The sequence below is a fragment of the Pseudonaja textilis genome, chromosome Z (assembly GCF_049901715.1).
Source record: "Pseudonaja textilis isolate UNSWEBS1 chromosome Z, rPseTex1.2, whole genome shotgun sequence".
NCBI lineage: Eukaryota > Metazoa > Chordata > Lepidosauria > Squamata > Elapidae > Pseudonaja > Pseudonaja textilis.
Window position 1 is genome coordinate 68,369,620 of NC_142008.1, and position 18,195 is coordinate 68,387,814.

An 18,195-nucleotide genomic window follows, 5' to 3' on the forward strand; every position below is an offset into this window, starting at 1 on the left:
TAACTATATTGAACTATCAGTGGAGCAAAACAAAATAAAAATTCTAAAAAATCTTTTAAAATATTTTATATATTGAACACATATCTTGTATCTTACATCTTAAAGTGCAAAATGAAACGTGTTCTTTTCGATACTCGGTGATACTGGATTCTCTAATAATGAATAATATTAAAAATAATTTTGGAAACATTGTTGCTCACTTAAGAGAATTAAATGTTCTTAATGTGCTAAATTGGTTTTAGGATTATCTGTAATTAAAATGCTACATGTTACCAAGATTTATATATTTCAATATACATATAGGAGTATGAGATATTAGAATTGTGATTTTCATTCAGGCAATGTAGCTTGCAGGCAATAGGCTTTTAATGGCCAAATGATTAGTTGGATCAGTGGTTATTCAGAACTCTACTTTCAAGAAATGCTTCCCATTCCACAATAACTTCAGAGTGAATGAAAGTTCTTTTGATAAAAGAGGGATTGGGACTGTATCCTTGTATCCTCCGGATTACAGATAACTTCTGGAACCTCTTTATGTGAACCGCAGAAGTTTCTTTGAATGATTGTTGAAAGTTAACAGATTGTTGCTGGCAATGTACTGACTCTGTAAACCACTTAGAGAGGGCTATGAAGCACTATGAAGTAGTATATAAGTGTACATGCTATTGCTATTTTAGTTGGAAAACATGCACATTATAGTATAGGAGGCCTAAAACAGGCATAGCATAAGCCAGGGGTATTAAACTCAAGGCCTGTGGGCCAAATCCTGGAAACTGTAAGGGGCCGATGAGGTCAGATCCCATCCACATGGCCATCCTGGAAACTGTAAGGGGCCCAGACCATGTTGCTTTGGTCCATGCCATACCAGTGGGAACATAGGCCTAATTCTCCACCACCGCATGCAGGGCAGCAAAAGTAGTCTGTGGGACTACAATAAAAATTGTTCAGACCTTCCAACTTCACAAAATCTTTTTGTGTTTGTGTGAGAGAGAGAAATTGGAAAGTCTAAAATATTTTTTTTAGTCTCATATGCTACTTTTGTTTCCCTCCATGCTGTGATGGTGAACAGAGCTGGAGAGCAGGTTAGTTAAGGGATGTGGCTGCCCTGGAAGAGAATGCCCTCAGGTAAGCCAGTGCAGGGCAGTTCCACATCCCCTGCCTTGCTTCATCTTCCACCCCTTCCCCACTGCCTCACTTCGTTCTTTGTTTTTCGCCACGTCTTCTCTTTGCTTGACACTGTAAAGGAGCAGGAGGCTGAGCAACACAATGGTGCAGCGGTCACAAAGCAAAGTGGTGGAGGATGGAGGATGAAGCAAGGTGGGGTGTGTGGAGCTGCCCCCTACGCCCTGCCCCAGCTTACCAGAGTGCCCCACAGTCAGGCCATTAGCATCCTGACAACTGCTTCATCTTGCAACATCTCCTGCAGCCCTGTCCAGGACCCCACGTGCATTGCTCAGCCTCTTGCTCCATTGTGTCAGTGAGTAAGGAGAAGTGGGCTGGCAGCCACATGGGGTCCTGGACAGGGTTTTTGGAGCTGCCACCAAGAAGCCAGACAGTTGGGGGATAGTCAATCCCTGTTCCCCCACCAAGCTGGTCTGGTCTGGTAGGGGGGATTGTTTTCTATCTTGTCTGCCATGCCACAAATGAGGATTGACCATCCCCCAAGCCCCACAGCTGTCAAGATAAATCCTGGATACTACACTGCAGTGGGCAGATGAAAAGCACAGCTTTTGTTTGAAGGACAAAAGGAGTGGAAAGAAGAAAGAGTTTCCCTCTTTGGAAAGCACCCCGCTGGCCAGCATTGAAGTACTGCCAGCACAAACTAAAGCACAAAACACAGAGAGAGAGAGAGAGAAAGAGAGAGAGAGAAGGGGAGAGAGAGAGAGAAGGAGAGAGAGGGGGGAGAGAGAGAGAGAGAGAGAGAGATCTGATCCAACCTCTGAGAGTTATACCAGGGCTAGTGGCAGTATGCTTCAGTGTCTGCCCAGCATGGTACTTCTCACTTGACTGCTTTCCCTCTTTCTTCTCCCTGCTCCTCCTTTCCCTTCAGACAAAAGCTGTGCTCTTCATCTGTTCATTGCAGTGCAATGCCTGGGATTTACTTTGACAGCAGCAGGACTTGGGGGGTGGTCAATCCTCATTTGTGGCACGGTGGAGAAGTTGGAAGGCAATTCCCTCACCAGACCACCCTGGCTGGGGTGGGGTGGGAAACTGAGCAGCACCAAAAGCAGCTGAAAGCACACCAACTGTAGCTGCCCTGCCCCCTGCCTCGCCTTACCTCATCCCATGGGATGAGCCTCCCGCCCCCACCCCACCCACCAAAGATCCCTGGATTCCCTCTCCAACCCCAACCGGCTGCCATAGGCACCACCCACACTAGGGACATTAAGCTGGCCATGCCCCTGGCCATTCCCAGTTGGGCATGACCACCCCAGCTACGCCACTCCTTCCCCCCACAGCCCCTGGAGGATTCAGCCCTCAATGAAATTGAGTTTGACACCCCTGGCATAAGTTAACAAAGAGTCAATCCATTTCAATAATGAAATTAATGTGGAAAAAAACATTTTAAAAAGTGTTTTAATGTAAAAATGCTTTATGGTGTGGTATCAGTCTATCTGCTTGCAGCATTGTTCTCCCACATGGTGGCATTTGTCTCCCCAAAGCTATTGCTATGGGTCACCAAAAAATTATCTGCTTCTTTGTTGAGAGAAACTGAGACATCTCCAGTTGATCTCTAATTAAACATGGCCCTTGCTGTTTTGGAATTCAAGCCTTCAAGGAAGAATAGCAGAAGACAGGCAGTATATACTAGAATGTAAGAAGACAGTTTGATAAAGACTGCTAATTTACAGTATATCAGTTATCATATATGGTCACAACTAATAAATTAGTTGGACAAAATGTGAGTTTCAAGGCAGGTAAAATACCTTGTGTTCCTAGATGTGTTACTTTCACAATAAAATATTTATTATATACAGAATTTATGTTTTCTATTTTTTTTTAGATTATTGGAACAATTCCACTGATTCCTAATCCAGTCTCATCCAATCAAGCAGCAGGAGGAGCTCAGGGCCTTCAAATACAGCCAATTACACCACAGTTATTGACCAATGCCCAAGGTCAAATCATTGCAACAGTCATTGGAAACCAGATATTGCCAGTAATCAATACACAAGGAATCACACTGTCACCTCTCAAGTCAGGCCAACAAGTAAATGAGCATTAATGCAGCCATTAAGCAGAATATTAAACATTAATGGGGTCATTAAGCAGAGCATCCCTTTCCTGTCCCTTGGAACCCCCTAGGCTTGAGCCTGCTTCCCACCCACCGAGTTCTGCATGCTCCTCCTCATCCCATCATCACTGATCACTCACTTATCTTTGTAGTTCTTCTTCTAAAAGCTCTGGAAGTTAGATTCAGGAGATCTCTCCCACTATCTGCAGAACTCCAGAGATCCTGTGGAGAAGAGCATGCTACCTCACCCTTAGGCCATATGGTTTGCTTCTGGAAGCGAGCATCATTTTCAGATGAAGCTGTAAATAATTGTAGCCACTCTAAAATGGGTGCTCTCTTCCAGGGGTTAATTTAGGGACAGAGTTGATTGCTCTGCTTCCCTAATGTGATCTCGGGAGTCTATGGATCACTACAGATTGCTGCAGAGCTCTCCAGAATTTGCATTAGGGAAGAGCAGGCCTCTTCATTCCTGAACTGTGTGGCACAATCAGAGGTGGTATTCAGCAGGTTCTGACCAGTTCTGGAGAACTGGTAGCAGAAATTTTGAATAGTTCAGAGAACCGGCAAATACCACCTCTGACTGGCCACATCCCCATCTATTCTCTGCGTCCCAAATCCCACCTTATCGGCTGGGTCTTCTTTTGTTGCCCTGCATAGGAGAATGGAGCTGGAAAGCAGGTTAGTAGGGTGGGGAGGGAATGGGAATTTGCAATATCCTTCCCCTGAAGTGGGGTGGGAATAGAGATTTTACAGTATCCTTCCCCTGCCATGCCTACCAAGCCATGCCCACCAAGCCACACCATGCCCACCAAGTCACACCCACAGAACTGGTAGTAAAAATTTTGAGTCCCACCACTGGGATGACATTGCACTGTGTCCACTCCAAAAGTGGAGGACATTTCTGGTTTGTGCCACACACTAGGGTATTGAACAACCTGCCCCCAAACTCAAACTCCAGAGATCTTTGAAAGATAAGTCATAAAGGGTGACACAGGGTGACGAGGCCACAGGAGCCCAGTGAGGGGAATGGTCGAGATAGGTTAGGTACATCTATATTTTATTCCTGAAATTTTTTTTGTCTTTATCCATAGCTCCATCAGCCCTCTCAGGCACAAGTAGGACAAGCAGCCTCACAGACTAATCTTCTACACCTGACTCATAGTCAAGCATCTATATCTCAAAGCCCAGTGCGTCAGGCTTCTTCTTCTTCCTCCTCCTCCTCCTCATCTTCAGCTTTGAGTGTTGGCCAATTAGTCAATAGTAAGTACTGCACTTTTGTCTTATTTTCTCGTTTGTCTCCTAGCTTCTTTATCTACTTTTATATGATTTTATATGATTTTATATGATTTTATATGATTTTATATGATTTTATATTATTGGAAATCTGTGGGAGGCAATTCTCTATGACTTTTCAGTCACTTATGAAATGCTATCTCTAAGAGCTTTTGGGGCAGTGGATGGAATCAGAATACTATGTTATTCTGTGTAAGATACAGTGCAATGGGGCGATAAATTGATTGGATAATGTGGTTTATTATTTTATTGTTATGTGATTAATGTAAACTGACTAGATTGAAGTGACATAAAAATCCCAGTAATAAATAATTAGAATAACTAATCAATCATTAATTGTTAAGCAATACAAATAGAAGAGGCACAGAGAAATTGTAAGCATGAAATGTTTTGAACTAAATTCAAGATATAAAATATTTATGCAGTATGCATTAATTCTGAAGATATCTTACATGTGATCAGAAATAAGTAAATCAAGAAATACTGCTTTTTTCTTCTTCAATTTTTAGGGACTGTTTTCCTATCCAGCAGATTTTTTTATTTTGAAACTGAAATATACCAAACTGAATTCCTATTGTAAGAGCCCCCACTTATTAAGAAGTTTTACAAGCCTTCCCCTATCCTATACCATCCCCAACTTCCAGCACACATTACAGATTCACCTCACATGATAAGAAAACAGCTTTTTGGAGGAGGAGGAGGAGGAGGAGGAGGAGGAGGAGGAGGAGGAGGAGGAGGAGGAGGAGGAGGAGGAGGAGGAGGAGGAAGAAGAAAGAAGAAAGAAGAAGAAGAAGAAGAAGAAGAAGAAGAAGAAGAAGAAGAAGAAGAAGAAGAAGAAGAAGAAGAAGAAGAAGAAGAAGAAGAAGAAGAAGAAGAAGAAGAAGAAGAAGAAGAAGAAGAAGAAGAAGAAGAAGGGCAGTATATTATTAAGGCAGTGTTTCTCAACCTCAGCCATATTTAAGACATGTGGACTTAACTCCCCAATTCTAAAAGTTGAAATCCAAATATCTTAAAGTTGCTGAGGTTGAAAAAGACACTGAATGCAAGAGAATGTGGAAGTAGTGGTTTTCCACATAAATAAGAACAATAATGCCTGGATTTATATTAAATTTAAAATATGAATGCACACAAACACATGCACATGCATACACACATGTGCATGTATATGAAGGTAGATATATGAATGTGAATAAGTATTCATTTTTTAAATTTCAATGGTCCATTGGGTTTATTTGTGATTGTGTGTGTATGTGTATGTGTGTGTGTGTGTGTGTGTGTACACAGGCACAGATAAATGTAGATGTATACATGTAGATGTAGAAGAGGACAACTTGCAGCAAGGTGGATAGACTCAATTATAGTGGCAATTGATGCCCTGTGGAAAGAGACCAGGTTAAGAATATATCATAATGGCACATGATGAATTAATCAATCAACTACACTGTAACCAATGAGGCAAACATTTATAATCACTTTTCTGTCCCTTTGATTTCTTAAAGCCATGGTCCTGCTTTTCAATGATTTTAGTCAAGGAATTAATATTAATAATTAACAATAATTAACGTATACATTTTATGGGAAAAGATTCTTCTTTTTACGCCTCCTGTTTACATGATTCTTGTCTCATGGAAAATAAATAAAAACTTTTGAGATAGATATAAAAAAGCAGTCTATCTACCTAACTCTTATAGATTACAGAAACAATAACCAAAATAATGATAAAATGTGCATCATGATATTATGACCTAAGTTCTGTCTTTTCTCATGTGCACTGCAACATGGCACACAAATACATATGGGGAAGAGTTTGCACCACAATGCATATTTCATAAGTTGCCTTCCCTGCCCCCTGCCCCATATCCATGCCAACACTATCAGTGGGAACAAAGATTGAGATTGTAAATATTTTTAAACTAGTTCTTACTCTTAGTGGGGAAAACCTGAGCATAAATGTAGTGCCCAGTATTGAGACACACATTGCAAAAAGCAGGATAGTGGCTGAAAAATGGCAACTTTTGTGGTTACTTTATGCCAGCTCAGCAAAGAAACTCAGTATTGTTATGTCAATTTTGTTCAGTGTATATGCATGTTTCTGATATATTTGAGCAAGAATTCATAATTTTTCCCCTTTTCTTCCAGATGGGACCTCTTACTTTCTTTTAGACTACATCTGGGTGCTGAGGTGATTTGGGATAACCAAGTAATCTTTGTTTTCTATTATGTTGGAAAGAATTCCATTATTAAAGCACCAGTGTCTTATGAATTACTTAGAGAAATAGAATGCAGGGTGAACCAAAAGGCATTGAATGAGTAAGAAGCTAAGGAAGCATTTTTTTAATTAAATATTTGTCATATCAAGTGCCAGTGGTAAATTATCTCAAAAAGCTAAACAGGTTCCAATCTGAATTGGGGAAGACCAAACAAGCTCAGGAAAATAAAAATAAATCAGAATAGAAGGCAATAAGTATCTGTGGCAAATATAACTTAAGCACAACACAAAGAAGTCTTTATTTTTTATTTTGACATTCCCTTCAAAACAATACCCAAAATTGTTGTATTGATTTGCAGCAATTCTCCGATGTGTCATTTGATTGATGAGGATACCATTATCTAATCTGAGTTAAGCTAAACTACAGTTTTTTTTCTTTCATGTAGTTCATCACCAATCTCCAACACTGTTTTAGGATTTTGAATAACTTCTTTAGATTTCAGCCCTTGAGGATTGTAGACACAAATGCAAAATATAGCTTGGATCTCAAGTTTCAATGCTGAAAAAAAAGTGCACCAAATGCATCAGTATCTCAAGGTCAGGCTTATCTATCTTGGTAGAGGCTTTTTAGTCATCAGAGGAACTTAAAAGTTTAGGTCTATTTTTTGATACTATTAGCCTAATTGTTATTAAAAGTGCAGCCAAGCACAACATCTACCGTTTCAGGAAGCTGTGCTTTTGTGCAATATAACATCCAAATAATGCAAAGTTTCATTATATTAACTGATGAAAAAGTTTGTTGCTCAACTGAAAGACATATTAATTCTAAATTGTGGCTGAATATATTCATTTTTTCTCATCTTGAAAGCAAAAAGAATATCTATAGTGGAGGGAGAAAAAGGCCTACTTCAGTACAGTGATTTTTAATGTAGCAAATATTTAAAATTTGACTACTACAATTAGATTGAGAAAAGACTTCTGATGAAATCTTGGGTAGTGGCTGTTTATCAGTATAAATATGTGTTTCTCTAACTGTGTGTCCACAGGTAGTTTTCCTTCATCAGAGTTCTTCCCTAATTAACCTCTTACCTATAAAGATGAGAAAATGCCAGGCTGTGAAGCCATGTGTCAGCCTCTAGCCTCAGCTTTATTTTCAATAATGTCTCTTGTCTCATTTGGGATTGATTATAAGCTCTCACAAAAATTAAAAATGATGACCAGTTGTAGTAGCCTGGTGATATGTTTAAAGGTGAGTTCTACTGCTCAGAAAAAAAAAAGTATGCAGGAATATTAAAATGTCTTAAAGGATAAGGGAGAGGGAAGAAGAACAGATATCTGTAGCATAATAGTCAGTTTGAGATTGGGCAAAAGATTCCCAAGAGCTATTTTATATGAGCATACACATACTGTTGTCAAAAATATAAGAAACCACTAATGTAAGTAATAATACACATAAAATTATAATGAAATTCTGCACACACTGTACTCCCTGCATATTCTATATGCCCTAGAAAATTACAACAAATGACCATAAATGTAGGCTTGACAAATAAGGAAGACTCAATAGGTTATTTTTCCCCTTTTGAACTACTTACAATTGTTAAATGGAAGAAAGACCAACTGGTACTTCTCAAGTTCTGAGTAGGTTAGTAAGATTTTTATTTATTTATTTTTACTATTAAAAGCAGCATAGCAGATATTTATGCAGATGAACATAAAGGATGGGACAGATATGAGCAGATATGATTGCTACTAGTATAAATGATGATGAATTTATAGATGGATTTTTATAATTGCTGGTGACATGCCAACAAAAACAGTTTCCAAACAATCACTAATGTGGGTCTAACAATTTGTGAGTCTCTGTCCTCCTCATTCTATCCTATAGCATATAGTGAAAGCAGGGAAATTGTTTGGGAATCAGCCACAAAGGAAAGGTAATTGTCTAGAACTGCAAAATGTATTTCATTTTATGTATTTGTGTTTGTTTATTATTATTTTATTTTTTATTTTGTGTTTGTTTTATCTGTTCATAATGCCATTGAGACACATAGGTTGAGTATAATTTTTTACAATACCACTAGTGATGTCTATCAGAGACTATCACAGACATTCAAAGACCAAATTTTCAGTGGTAGACATCATCTAATATTAGCTAGTATTTATTTGTTTGTTTACTTATTAGAGTTATGGACCTGGAGTAGAGATCTTTATCCACCTGTATAAACACCTAATTGTCAAGGTTCCAGCAGTTACTCCAATTAAATCATGAGCCTCGAGCCACACTCCCAAAACTAAAGAGGATGTATTTTAAGCTACCATTCTACATCCAGCACTAACCTGGGCATAGTCAAATCTGAGACACGTAATTCACTGTCACTCTTGATCCTGCTTTCCCCCCCACCCCTCTGGGTTTATCATCCAATAAAAAATGTCCATAGTCAAGAGTCATCAATCATGCTCGGCAATTAGATATTTTTGTGGCAGAAGTTTCAGCCATCTAATCAGCTTTTGAAGAAAATATGAATGGAATGTACTTTTGATTCCACACTATTGCCTGCTCTTTGAAACTCCCCCCGCTTCTTTCTATTGTCAACTATAAAACGTGTATATAAAATGTTTTATGAGTTGACATTCGGCTTCCCTCACTTCTTGAAGGTGTCCTGTACAACACACACAAAATCAATTTGATTGCAAATATGGAAGTTTATGCTCATGAAACCCCACCAGGCTTGGTTGGATTTTCTGCATGGAACCTTGCTAAAAGGCAATTGGCTTGGGTGTTCCTACTTTTTACCCATGGTGCCTTTGATAAGGGGTAGCCCTTCCAGTTGATTAAATATTGGAGTTATCTCCTGTGCCACCTCGAATCGAGGATTCGCTGCATCTCATAATGGATTTGGCCTCCTATGACCACGGGATCTGGGGGCTCACAAAGTAGGGGCCTCAGCATTGATCCGACCATGGGTTTTAATAGGCTTCTATGGAATACCGGGTATATTTTCCAGAATGATTGGGGCAATTTCAATTGCACCATGACTGGGTTGATGATCTTTACTATGGGGAATGGTCCCATGAACTTTGGCCCCAATTGCCAGGGAGTTTTAACCTCAGATATTTGGTGGAGAGATAGACCTTCTCCCCCAACTGGAATAGTCTTTGCGGGACTCTTATAGGTCTGTCTCTTATAGGTCTGTGCCACTTTTGCAAGTGCTTTTTTGACATTCTCCCAAGTTGCTTTCAGCGTTGACAACTAATCAGTCAGGCTGACTGAGGAGGGGGGAGTCCCTTGGATACTCAGGCATTGGGATGAAGTCCATGCTGCTCACTACCTTGAAGTGGGTTAGTCCCGTGCTACTGTGAACAGCATTATTGCACGTGACCTCCACAAAAGGCAGGAGGTCTGTCCAATTGGACTGCGGATAATTCATGTAGCACCTCAGATACTGTTCTGCCATGGCATTCAATCTCTCTGCCCCCCTGCTATTGGTGCTTGGATGAAAGGCCAAGCTAAGACCCTGGGATGACCCAATAGACCGCAGGAACTCCCTCCAAAATTTGGCTGTGAATTAGACCCCTCTTTCTGAGATCATTCTCTGTGGTAGTCCATGCAGGCAGTAGATGTGCTTCAGGAACAGCTTAGCTAACTGGTGGGCTGAGGGTAGTCCACTGCAAGGTATGAAATGTGCCTGTTTAGAAAATAAGTCTATTACAGTCCAAATCACCATGTTTCATCCACTTTTTGGCAACTCCACTATGAAGTCCATTGCCATCTCCTCCCATGGCCTCGTCGGCCCCACAACTATTTCTAGCAGTCCAGGGATTTTCCTGGTTATTCTTCATTGTGGTGCAGATGGTGCAACTTTTCACATAACTGTCCATGTCTTTCTTTATGCCAGGCCACCAGAACTGCCTCCGAGCCAAGTGTAAAGTCTTTAAGAACCCAAAGTGGCCTGCTGGTTTGGCATCTAAAGAACTAGGGTGCCTAGGGGTTCTAGGACATAGAGTTTTGTCCCCTTCCACACCAGGTTATCTCTTTTTGTCAAGGTGTGTTGATTGTCCCCAAACCAGGGGTCTGCTAGCAATTTGGTTTTGAGTTTCATAGTTAGGTTGTCTGCGGGTTGGTCTTGCCAATCATGCCGTTGTCATCTGGTGATTACTTGGGCAGCTATTTGGGCAGGGGGGATGGTAGTGTTTATGACCTCCTCCCTTTCACATTTGTACTGGGGAATGCAGGCGTCAGCCAGAAAGTTCCTCCCTCCCAGGATGTGTTCCACGAAGTTGAATCAGTTGAAGTGTTGAGCCCATCAGACTTGTTTGGGTGATAGTTTTCATGGGGTCTTAAGGGCTTCCAGGTTTTTATGGTCGGTCCAGACTTCAAATGGTCTCTGCCCCCTTCCACCAGGTGATACTCTTTTTCCCATGAAGCCCATCATCTCTCTGTGTCCATGAGCTTGCGGGAGGTGTAGGCGCAGGGCTGTAGGCTTCCTTGGTTGTTTTTTTGGAGTAACACTGCTCCCACTGCCACATCACTGGTGGCTGCTTGAATGACGAAGGGTTGTTTGGGGTCAGTACTGGTTCTTTTGCAAATAGTTCTTTCAGTGTTTCAAATGCTTTTTGGCAGGTTAGGTCCCACTGTAGGTGTTGTCCTGGGTGGGATTTCATTCCTGGACTCCCTGTCTTTAGGAGATCTGTCATGGGTTTGGCAATCCTCACAAAGGAGGGGATGAATTGTCAGTAGAAGTTTGCAAACAAAGAAGCTTTGTAGCTGTCTGCGAGTATGAGTGGGCTGCCAGCCCAGAACGGCTTGTACCTTGGCTGGGTTCATCTCTATGCCCTCATTGGAGACTCGGTAGCCCAGGTAGTCCAACTGTGCATGGTGAAATCCACATTTCATCAGCTTGACATACAGGTTTGCTGCTAAAAGGTTTTCTAGTACCTGGTGGCCTAGGGTTATGTGGTCGTCCATGGTCTCAGTGTAGATGAAAATGTTGGCCAAGTAGACAAGAACCCCCTTATAAAGATGTCTGTGTAGCACCTCATTTATTAACTGCGGGGGGCCCTGTAGTCCAAAAGGCATGACCTTGAATTGGAAGATCCCTAGGTGGCACTTGAACTTTGTTTTCCATTCATCTCCCTTCCTGATGCGAACTCAATAGTATGTTTCTCTGAGATCTAATTTGGTAAACACTTTCGCTTTGACCAGGTGGGATAGCATGTCCTTCATGAGTGGGAGGCGGTATAAATTGTGTACACACAGTCCATTGATCGCTCTAAAGTCCACACATAATCTCATAGTTCCAGCTTTTTTTTTTTCTTTGAACAGGACTGGGGCTACAACCCGTGATTTGGCTGGCTTGATAAATCCTCTTGTTAAGTTTTTGTCTATATATCTGCATATATATATATATATATATATATATATATATATATATATATATATATATATGTATATATGTATATATGTATATATGTATATATGTATATATGTATATATGTATATATGTATATATATACATATTGTATATATATATATATTGTATATATATTTCTTGCATTTCCCGGGGCATCATGGCATACATTTTGGTGTTTGGTAGTTTTGCCCCAGGAATGATTTCTATGGCGCAGTCTGTCTCACGGTGGGGAGGTAGGATGTCACACTCAGTCTCGCTGAATACTTCAATGAGGTCTTGATATTCTCTTGGGATCTGTCCAACCTCTGGGGTTTTGCCGGAAATGGCTGCCAGTTGTTCTGGTGAACCCTCTGGAAGGGTTCTCTGTGTGGGTGGTGCTTCTATTTGATGGTGAGGAAGGGGTTGGGGTCCCTTTGCTATCCTCAGTCTGTGGCTACCCCCTTGCCATCAGATGGTCAGGGCCCCCCTTGTCTAGCCAGGAAAGCCCCAGTATGACTGCATCTGTCATTTTGGGAGCCACTACGAATCAAATGGTTTCCCAGTGATCTGCTAGTTCTAATCTCACTGGTTCTGTTAAGTGAGTGGCATAGGCTCTTCCCAACAGGGAGCCATCTATTTGAACTGGATCGGGTAGGTCAGCTTTTTTGCTCTGATGCCCAGTTTCAGGACTATGGTTAGGTCAATCAGGCACCTAGTGCAGCCTGAATATATTAGGGCTTGGAAAGTCCCCTGAATTCCTGTTTTTGGGCTGTGAACTCTATTGAGAAGATGAAAAAGTGAATCGGTCCACTCACCATCAGGTCATTTTCGCCCTTGTCATCGCTGTTATAAGAATCTGGCAACTGATCACTGTTGCCTGGGGCCCCATTCTGGTGGTGCTCTGGGGGTTGGTTCCAGACTTGTCTTCAGGTCTGGAGTTGTGCACTCCCTTGTCATATGCCCTACTCCCCCATATCAGTAACATTTAAATGAGAGGGCTGGTTTGGGGGCTAGTGGTGCTGCAGTGTCCCATCGGCTGGGTGGTCTCTGATCTGGCTGCCCTCTCTCTTTGACTCCCAACAGCTTTCTCATATCATTAGCACATCATGCCCCATCAATTTTTATGGCCACTCAGAACCACTCAGAGAGTCAGTTTGGGATGTCCCAATAGGCACTTACTTTGCTAATTTTCTTGTCCAAGCTGGTTATGAAAAAATGAACCAGCATCCACTCCGGCAAAAGTGGTATCTTCCCACTGATTCTCCTGAATTCATGGATGTGCTCCATAATGGGCTGCCCTCCCTGCTTTAGGCTGCTGAGCTCATCTTCCGCATACAGGTCCTCCTCTGCCTTCTCAAATCTGACCTCTAGCAATTGTAGGAAGTCATCTATGTCATATAGTTGGGGGCCCCTTCTCTTGCTTCTCCCTCTAGCCCCTCAGAAATAGCATTCACCATGGCTCTAGGGGAGGGGTAGAGGTGTCCATAGCATTCCAGGTAGATCTCAGCTGAGTCAAGGAATAAAGCTAGCTGGTCTGGGTCTCCATCAAATTTACGCCTGAACTGGGGCAGTTCATTGGGCCCTGCTCCTTCCTCTCCCTGTCGCCCTCTGTAAGCCTGCACTTGAGGTTGCTGACCTTCCTCCCCAGCTCTAATTCGCACAGGGGAAGGGACTGCCTGCTGCATGGGGGAGGCACTGGATGCTACAGTGGGCTCTTTTTTCTTCTGGTATGTAGAGAGGGAGGTTGTGATTTTGCCTGCTTCTCCCCACTTCAAAAGGCCCTGTAAAAATTCCCCTCTGTTTTGGGTGGCAGGACAGGCCATCATCTTGAATGCTGGCCTATTCAGATCCCTCCCTCAGCTGCTCTATGGATCTCCCCCGGGATTCCATTAGGTACTTATCTAGTTTTCTCCCTTCCAATGGACCAGGTTTCTCTTCTTTGGAGTTGAAGAGAAGCTGTCCTCCTGTAATTATGCTATCAGTTTCTGTTTGCTTCTGGCTGGAAGCCAAACTTTCTCCTGATAGCCTCTGTCATGGCTATGGCTGCCTGCATTTCTCTCCATGCACCTTAGATGTCGGGGAGCGATGGAAGAGGCCAGACGCAGGCACCCAGGTGATTAATTTGGAGAGTTGGCTATCTATCAGGGTTCCGGCAGTTACTCCAATTAAATCATGAGTCTCAAGCCACACTCCCAAAACTAAAGAGGATTTATTTGAAGCTACCATTCTATGTCTGTCACTAACCTGGGTGTAGCCAACTCTGAGACACGTAATTCACTGTCACCCTTGATCTTGCTTTTCTCCTATCCCTCAGGGTGTATCATCCAATGAAAAACATCCATAGCCAAGAGTCATCAATCATGCTCTCCAATTAGGCAGAAGCTTCAGCCATCCAATCAGCCTTTGAAGAAAATATGAATGGAATGTACTTTCGATTCCACACTATTGCCTGCTCTTTGAAACTCCCCCCTTCTTTCTATTGTCAACTATAAAACGTGTATACAAAATGTTTTATGAGTTGACACTAATGATATATAATTAAAGAGATATGCTATTATGTGAGTATCTTTGTTATCTCTAAGAATGATATGAAAAACACTATACAAGATGAGTTTCAATACATGCAAAACTAAGTAACACTTTCAAATCTTCCACCAGACTTGTGTCTGCTGCCTTTATCATTCTGCGGAATGCTTTCATTTAGCAAGGAATCAGTTGTAGAAAGAGAAGGAGATGCCATTCCCAGCTGCTGTATCATTTCCTTCAATAAATCCTAAACTGATAATGCTTCCTGTAATATATAGTTTTTATTACTGGTACATTCCCTTTTGGGACAAAACTGTTGTCAAAGTAGTCCAATTTATTCTCTCAGCACTGTGAGTATTATCTATTGAGGGACCAATAAAAAATCAAATAGGGGTCAGTGTTACAATTGGAAGGATGGACTTGCACATGCTTAGCACCCAAACTGGAAATTCTCTGGGATGATATAGAAATAAAATATTTTACTGAATTCAACATGTAAACATACATACATACATCTCTCAGTTAAAATGTCCTTACAACTTTGTATTAAAATGAAAGTACTTTAGATGCAACACAAAAAAATTCCATTTGAAATTTAAGAATTCCTTTTTCCCAAAACAAGTAATACTGAATGCTATTAGGAAAACTATCTATAGTTCTGAGTAGCTGCTTATGTTACCAGAAATTCAGTTTGTAAAAAAAAGCGAAGGTTTGCAAGTCAAGAACTTAATATGCTGCAAAATAACCTGACGATATGCATTGTTTTATTAAAAGTGTTCTTTTTCTTCTTTTTCAACTTACGATGGGAAACTTGTTATTAATCCAATACGCTTGCTTTATATACCTTTCTATATTTTCAGGCATGCTGTATGCTATTTGGATGTAGGAGACTTTATCTTGCTTTATTGGCAATAATTCCCTTAATTTAATTGTATAGGATCTGAAGAAATTCAAATTGTTTTCTATTATTTCAACAGATCCCCAAATAGCCTCTAGTGAGGTGGATGGGGTGAATCTTGAAGAAATACGAGAATTTGCCAAAGCTTTTAAAATCCGACGCCTGTCTCTTGGTCTCACTCAGACACAAGTCGGTCAAGCTCTAAGTGCCACAGAGGGTCCAGCCTACAGCCAGTCTGCCATCTGCAGGTAACAAAATGTATAGTCTGTCCTCAGTTCTCCAACCTCATTCTCTTAAGGCTTGTTGCTTACTGCCTTTATATTATAATTTTATCTTATTATAATTTTATCTTTATTTTATTTTATGTCCAGCAGAACAGCCTTATATGAACAAACACTGATATATCTTATCAACTAGCTTTAACACAATTTTCATCTTCCCGCACCCAAGGTTTTATTTATTTGTGCAAAAACAAATTGGGAACATTAAATATGTTCCTGGTCATTAAATTTAAGGCAGCATGGAATTGGAGATCCTGTGGCTGCTGCTATCAAACACCAATTAAGTTTCTTAAAGGTAAAGGTTTCCCTGTTCTAGTCATGTCTGATTTTAGGGGGCGGTGCTCCAAGTCTTAGCCGAGGGAATCAGCATTGTCCAAAGACATTTCTGTGGTCAATGTGGCTGGCATGACTATACTCAAGGCGTGCAGAACACTGTATGTTCCCACCAAAGTGGTACCTATTTATTATTTGTATTTGCATGCTTTCAAATTGTGCATTTTTATGGTGTGAATTCTGAACAATTATTTTATGTGCCTATCTGCTATGTTTCAACCTGTAATACCATAATTCATGTTAGCCATAAGATGTTAATGGTGATTTTTATAATATTATTGAGGTGTGGGAAGGGCAAACCAATGAAATATTCTTCTCAGGGTTTTTTAGAATTAATTATATAACTTCCTACAGTGTTTCAAAAGAAAAATATGTGTTTAGAAAAAGGAAAATAATATTCAAGATCATAGTGAAAAATCATGAAAATACAGTGGCCTTGATTAAAGAAACTTGAAAGCAAAGCATCTAGGTCTTCATATATGTATGTTACTAATCCTATGTTTATGCATGAGGTAACAAACTCACTTAGAGTTTGGTAACAGATTTTTCCTCTTGGACAATGTAGTTCTCCTCTTTCAGCGAGAGCCAAGAAATGAACTCTAAGCTCATTTAAGTGGATTTTGTTCTTGGTTATCCATGAAATGATCTGTCTTTTTATCTGGTCTTTATACTTCTAATGTATTCCCCATAGAATGGAAGTGTACTTTTCCTGCAGTTTAAGACTAAGGTTATAAATAACATCAGTATGGGGTAGTGAGCGTGCAGCTCACATTTTGCTCAATGATTTTCCATAAAACCCATTGATTGTTGTTAAATACAAAAAGCTCCATAGGTTCCTCTCACTTCTATGGCCTCCCCTACTGTTTTTTCTTATAAGATACCTCCCTGCAGAAAATAACCTTTATTCAGTGTATACAAGGATACCACTGCTGGGAAATTTGTTTCAGGACTTGGATATTGTTATACCAAAGACCACATACAGAAGCACAAATGTTAACAAGACACTTTAATAATATGAATATGTTTTTCTCATTATTTAATTTTAATGTAATTTATTTTCTCTATATCTATAAATAGAGATTTCTCTATAAATAAAATTTGAAACAGCAGGTTTTGTTTTTTAAAGCAATATGTTCATTATTATTATTTTGCTTTTCTTTATAATACTATCATACCTTAACACAGATTATTAGATTTTCAAATCTTTCAAAGGGTTTTTGAATTTTGATTTACCTGAGATTCTTTTGGGGGGAAGATTACTGGCTAATTCAGTTTCTAAAGACTCAGGAAGCTTGGAAATCTGTGTCTTAGAGTCCAGAGAACCTGAATTATTACTGATAGTGATTTAAATGTAAACTATTAATGAACAGCAAATATAATCTAATTCAATTCTATAACAGGGTCGCAGTTACATATCATAGAAAACATATAAGAAATTTATTATGAAAGTTGCATCTATAATAAAAGAGATGATCAGCTTACAACTGATATCTGTATTCCAAACATGGACAAAAATGTCAGAAGTTACTCAATCATTAAGCAATCCAAAACCACTACAGATAGAAAGGGTTTTCTTCTCTTTAGGTCTTTCAAACATCTTATAAAGAAAAGTTACTGCTACTTACCGTAGGAAAAACAACAGTTTTTCACAAAATGTTGCTTGCTTGTGCAAAGAATCCAGCTGGGTTGAGATCAAGACTAAGGCATAATATTATGAACCTGTAAGCATGGCAAAGTTATGTGACAGTTCTGAGGAACATAAGAGTGGATGGATCATCAGTGCATTGGCTAAGTTGGATGGATCATTATGGTATTTTCAGCTCCAAGTTTTTTAATCCAATAGAGACATGAAACTGACATTTAATGTTTGCCCAAGCAAAAAACATCTAAGACCATCACTAGAATTATGATTCAGAAGTTTTTCTTAATAGGGAAATCATTTATTTCTTTGTTTTTCAAACCAGTCATTGATGGGTTAATGAGACCTGAGTTTGGTTCAAAACTACTTTGTAAATTTTCTCTCAAAT

The 18,195-nt window shown here is 40.1% G+C and overlaps 1 protein-coding gene and 1 long non-coding RNA gene across 7 annotated transcripts in view; both read left to right on the plus strand.

The window, feature by feature from the left end:
* The window catches only part of LOC148124067 (uncharacterized), a 718,603-nt gene that overhangs the window by 635,941 nt on the left and 64,467 nt on the right, over positions 1 to 18,195 (plus strand). The gene's annotated exons all lie outside the window — the stretch shown is intronic.
* POU6F2 (POU class 6 homeobox 2) overlaps positions 1 to 18,195 on the plus strand; it is a 403,956-nt gene that overhangs the window by 379,548 nt on the left and 6,213 nt on the right. For all 6 annotated transcript variants that reach the window (XR_015740476.1, XM_026702258.2, XM_087918534.1 and 3 more), the window contains 3 exons: positions 3,005 to 3,211; positions 4,327 to 4,495; positions 15,634 to 15,802. Coding sequence is in view for 5 of the 6 variants with exons in the window: in XM_026702258.2 (XP_026558043.1) it covers positions 3,005 to 3,211; positions 4,327 to 4,495; positions 15,634 to 15,802 (545 nt within the window). In the remaining variant the exon portion in view is untranslated. The remainder of the gene's footprint in view (positions 1 to 3,004; positions 3,212 to 4,326; positions 4,496 to 15,633; positions 15,803 to 18,195) is intronic.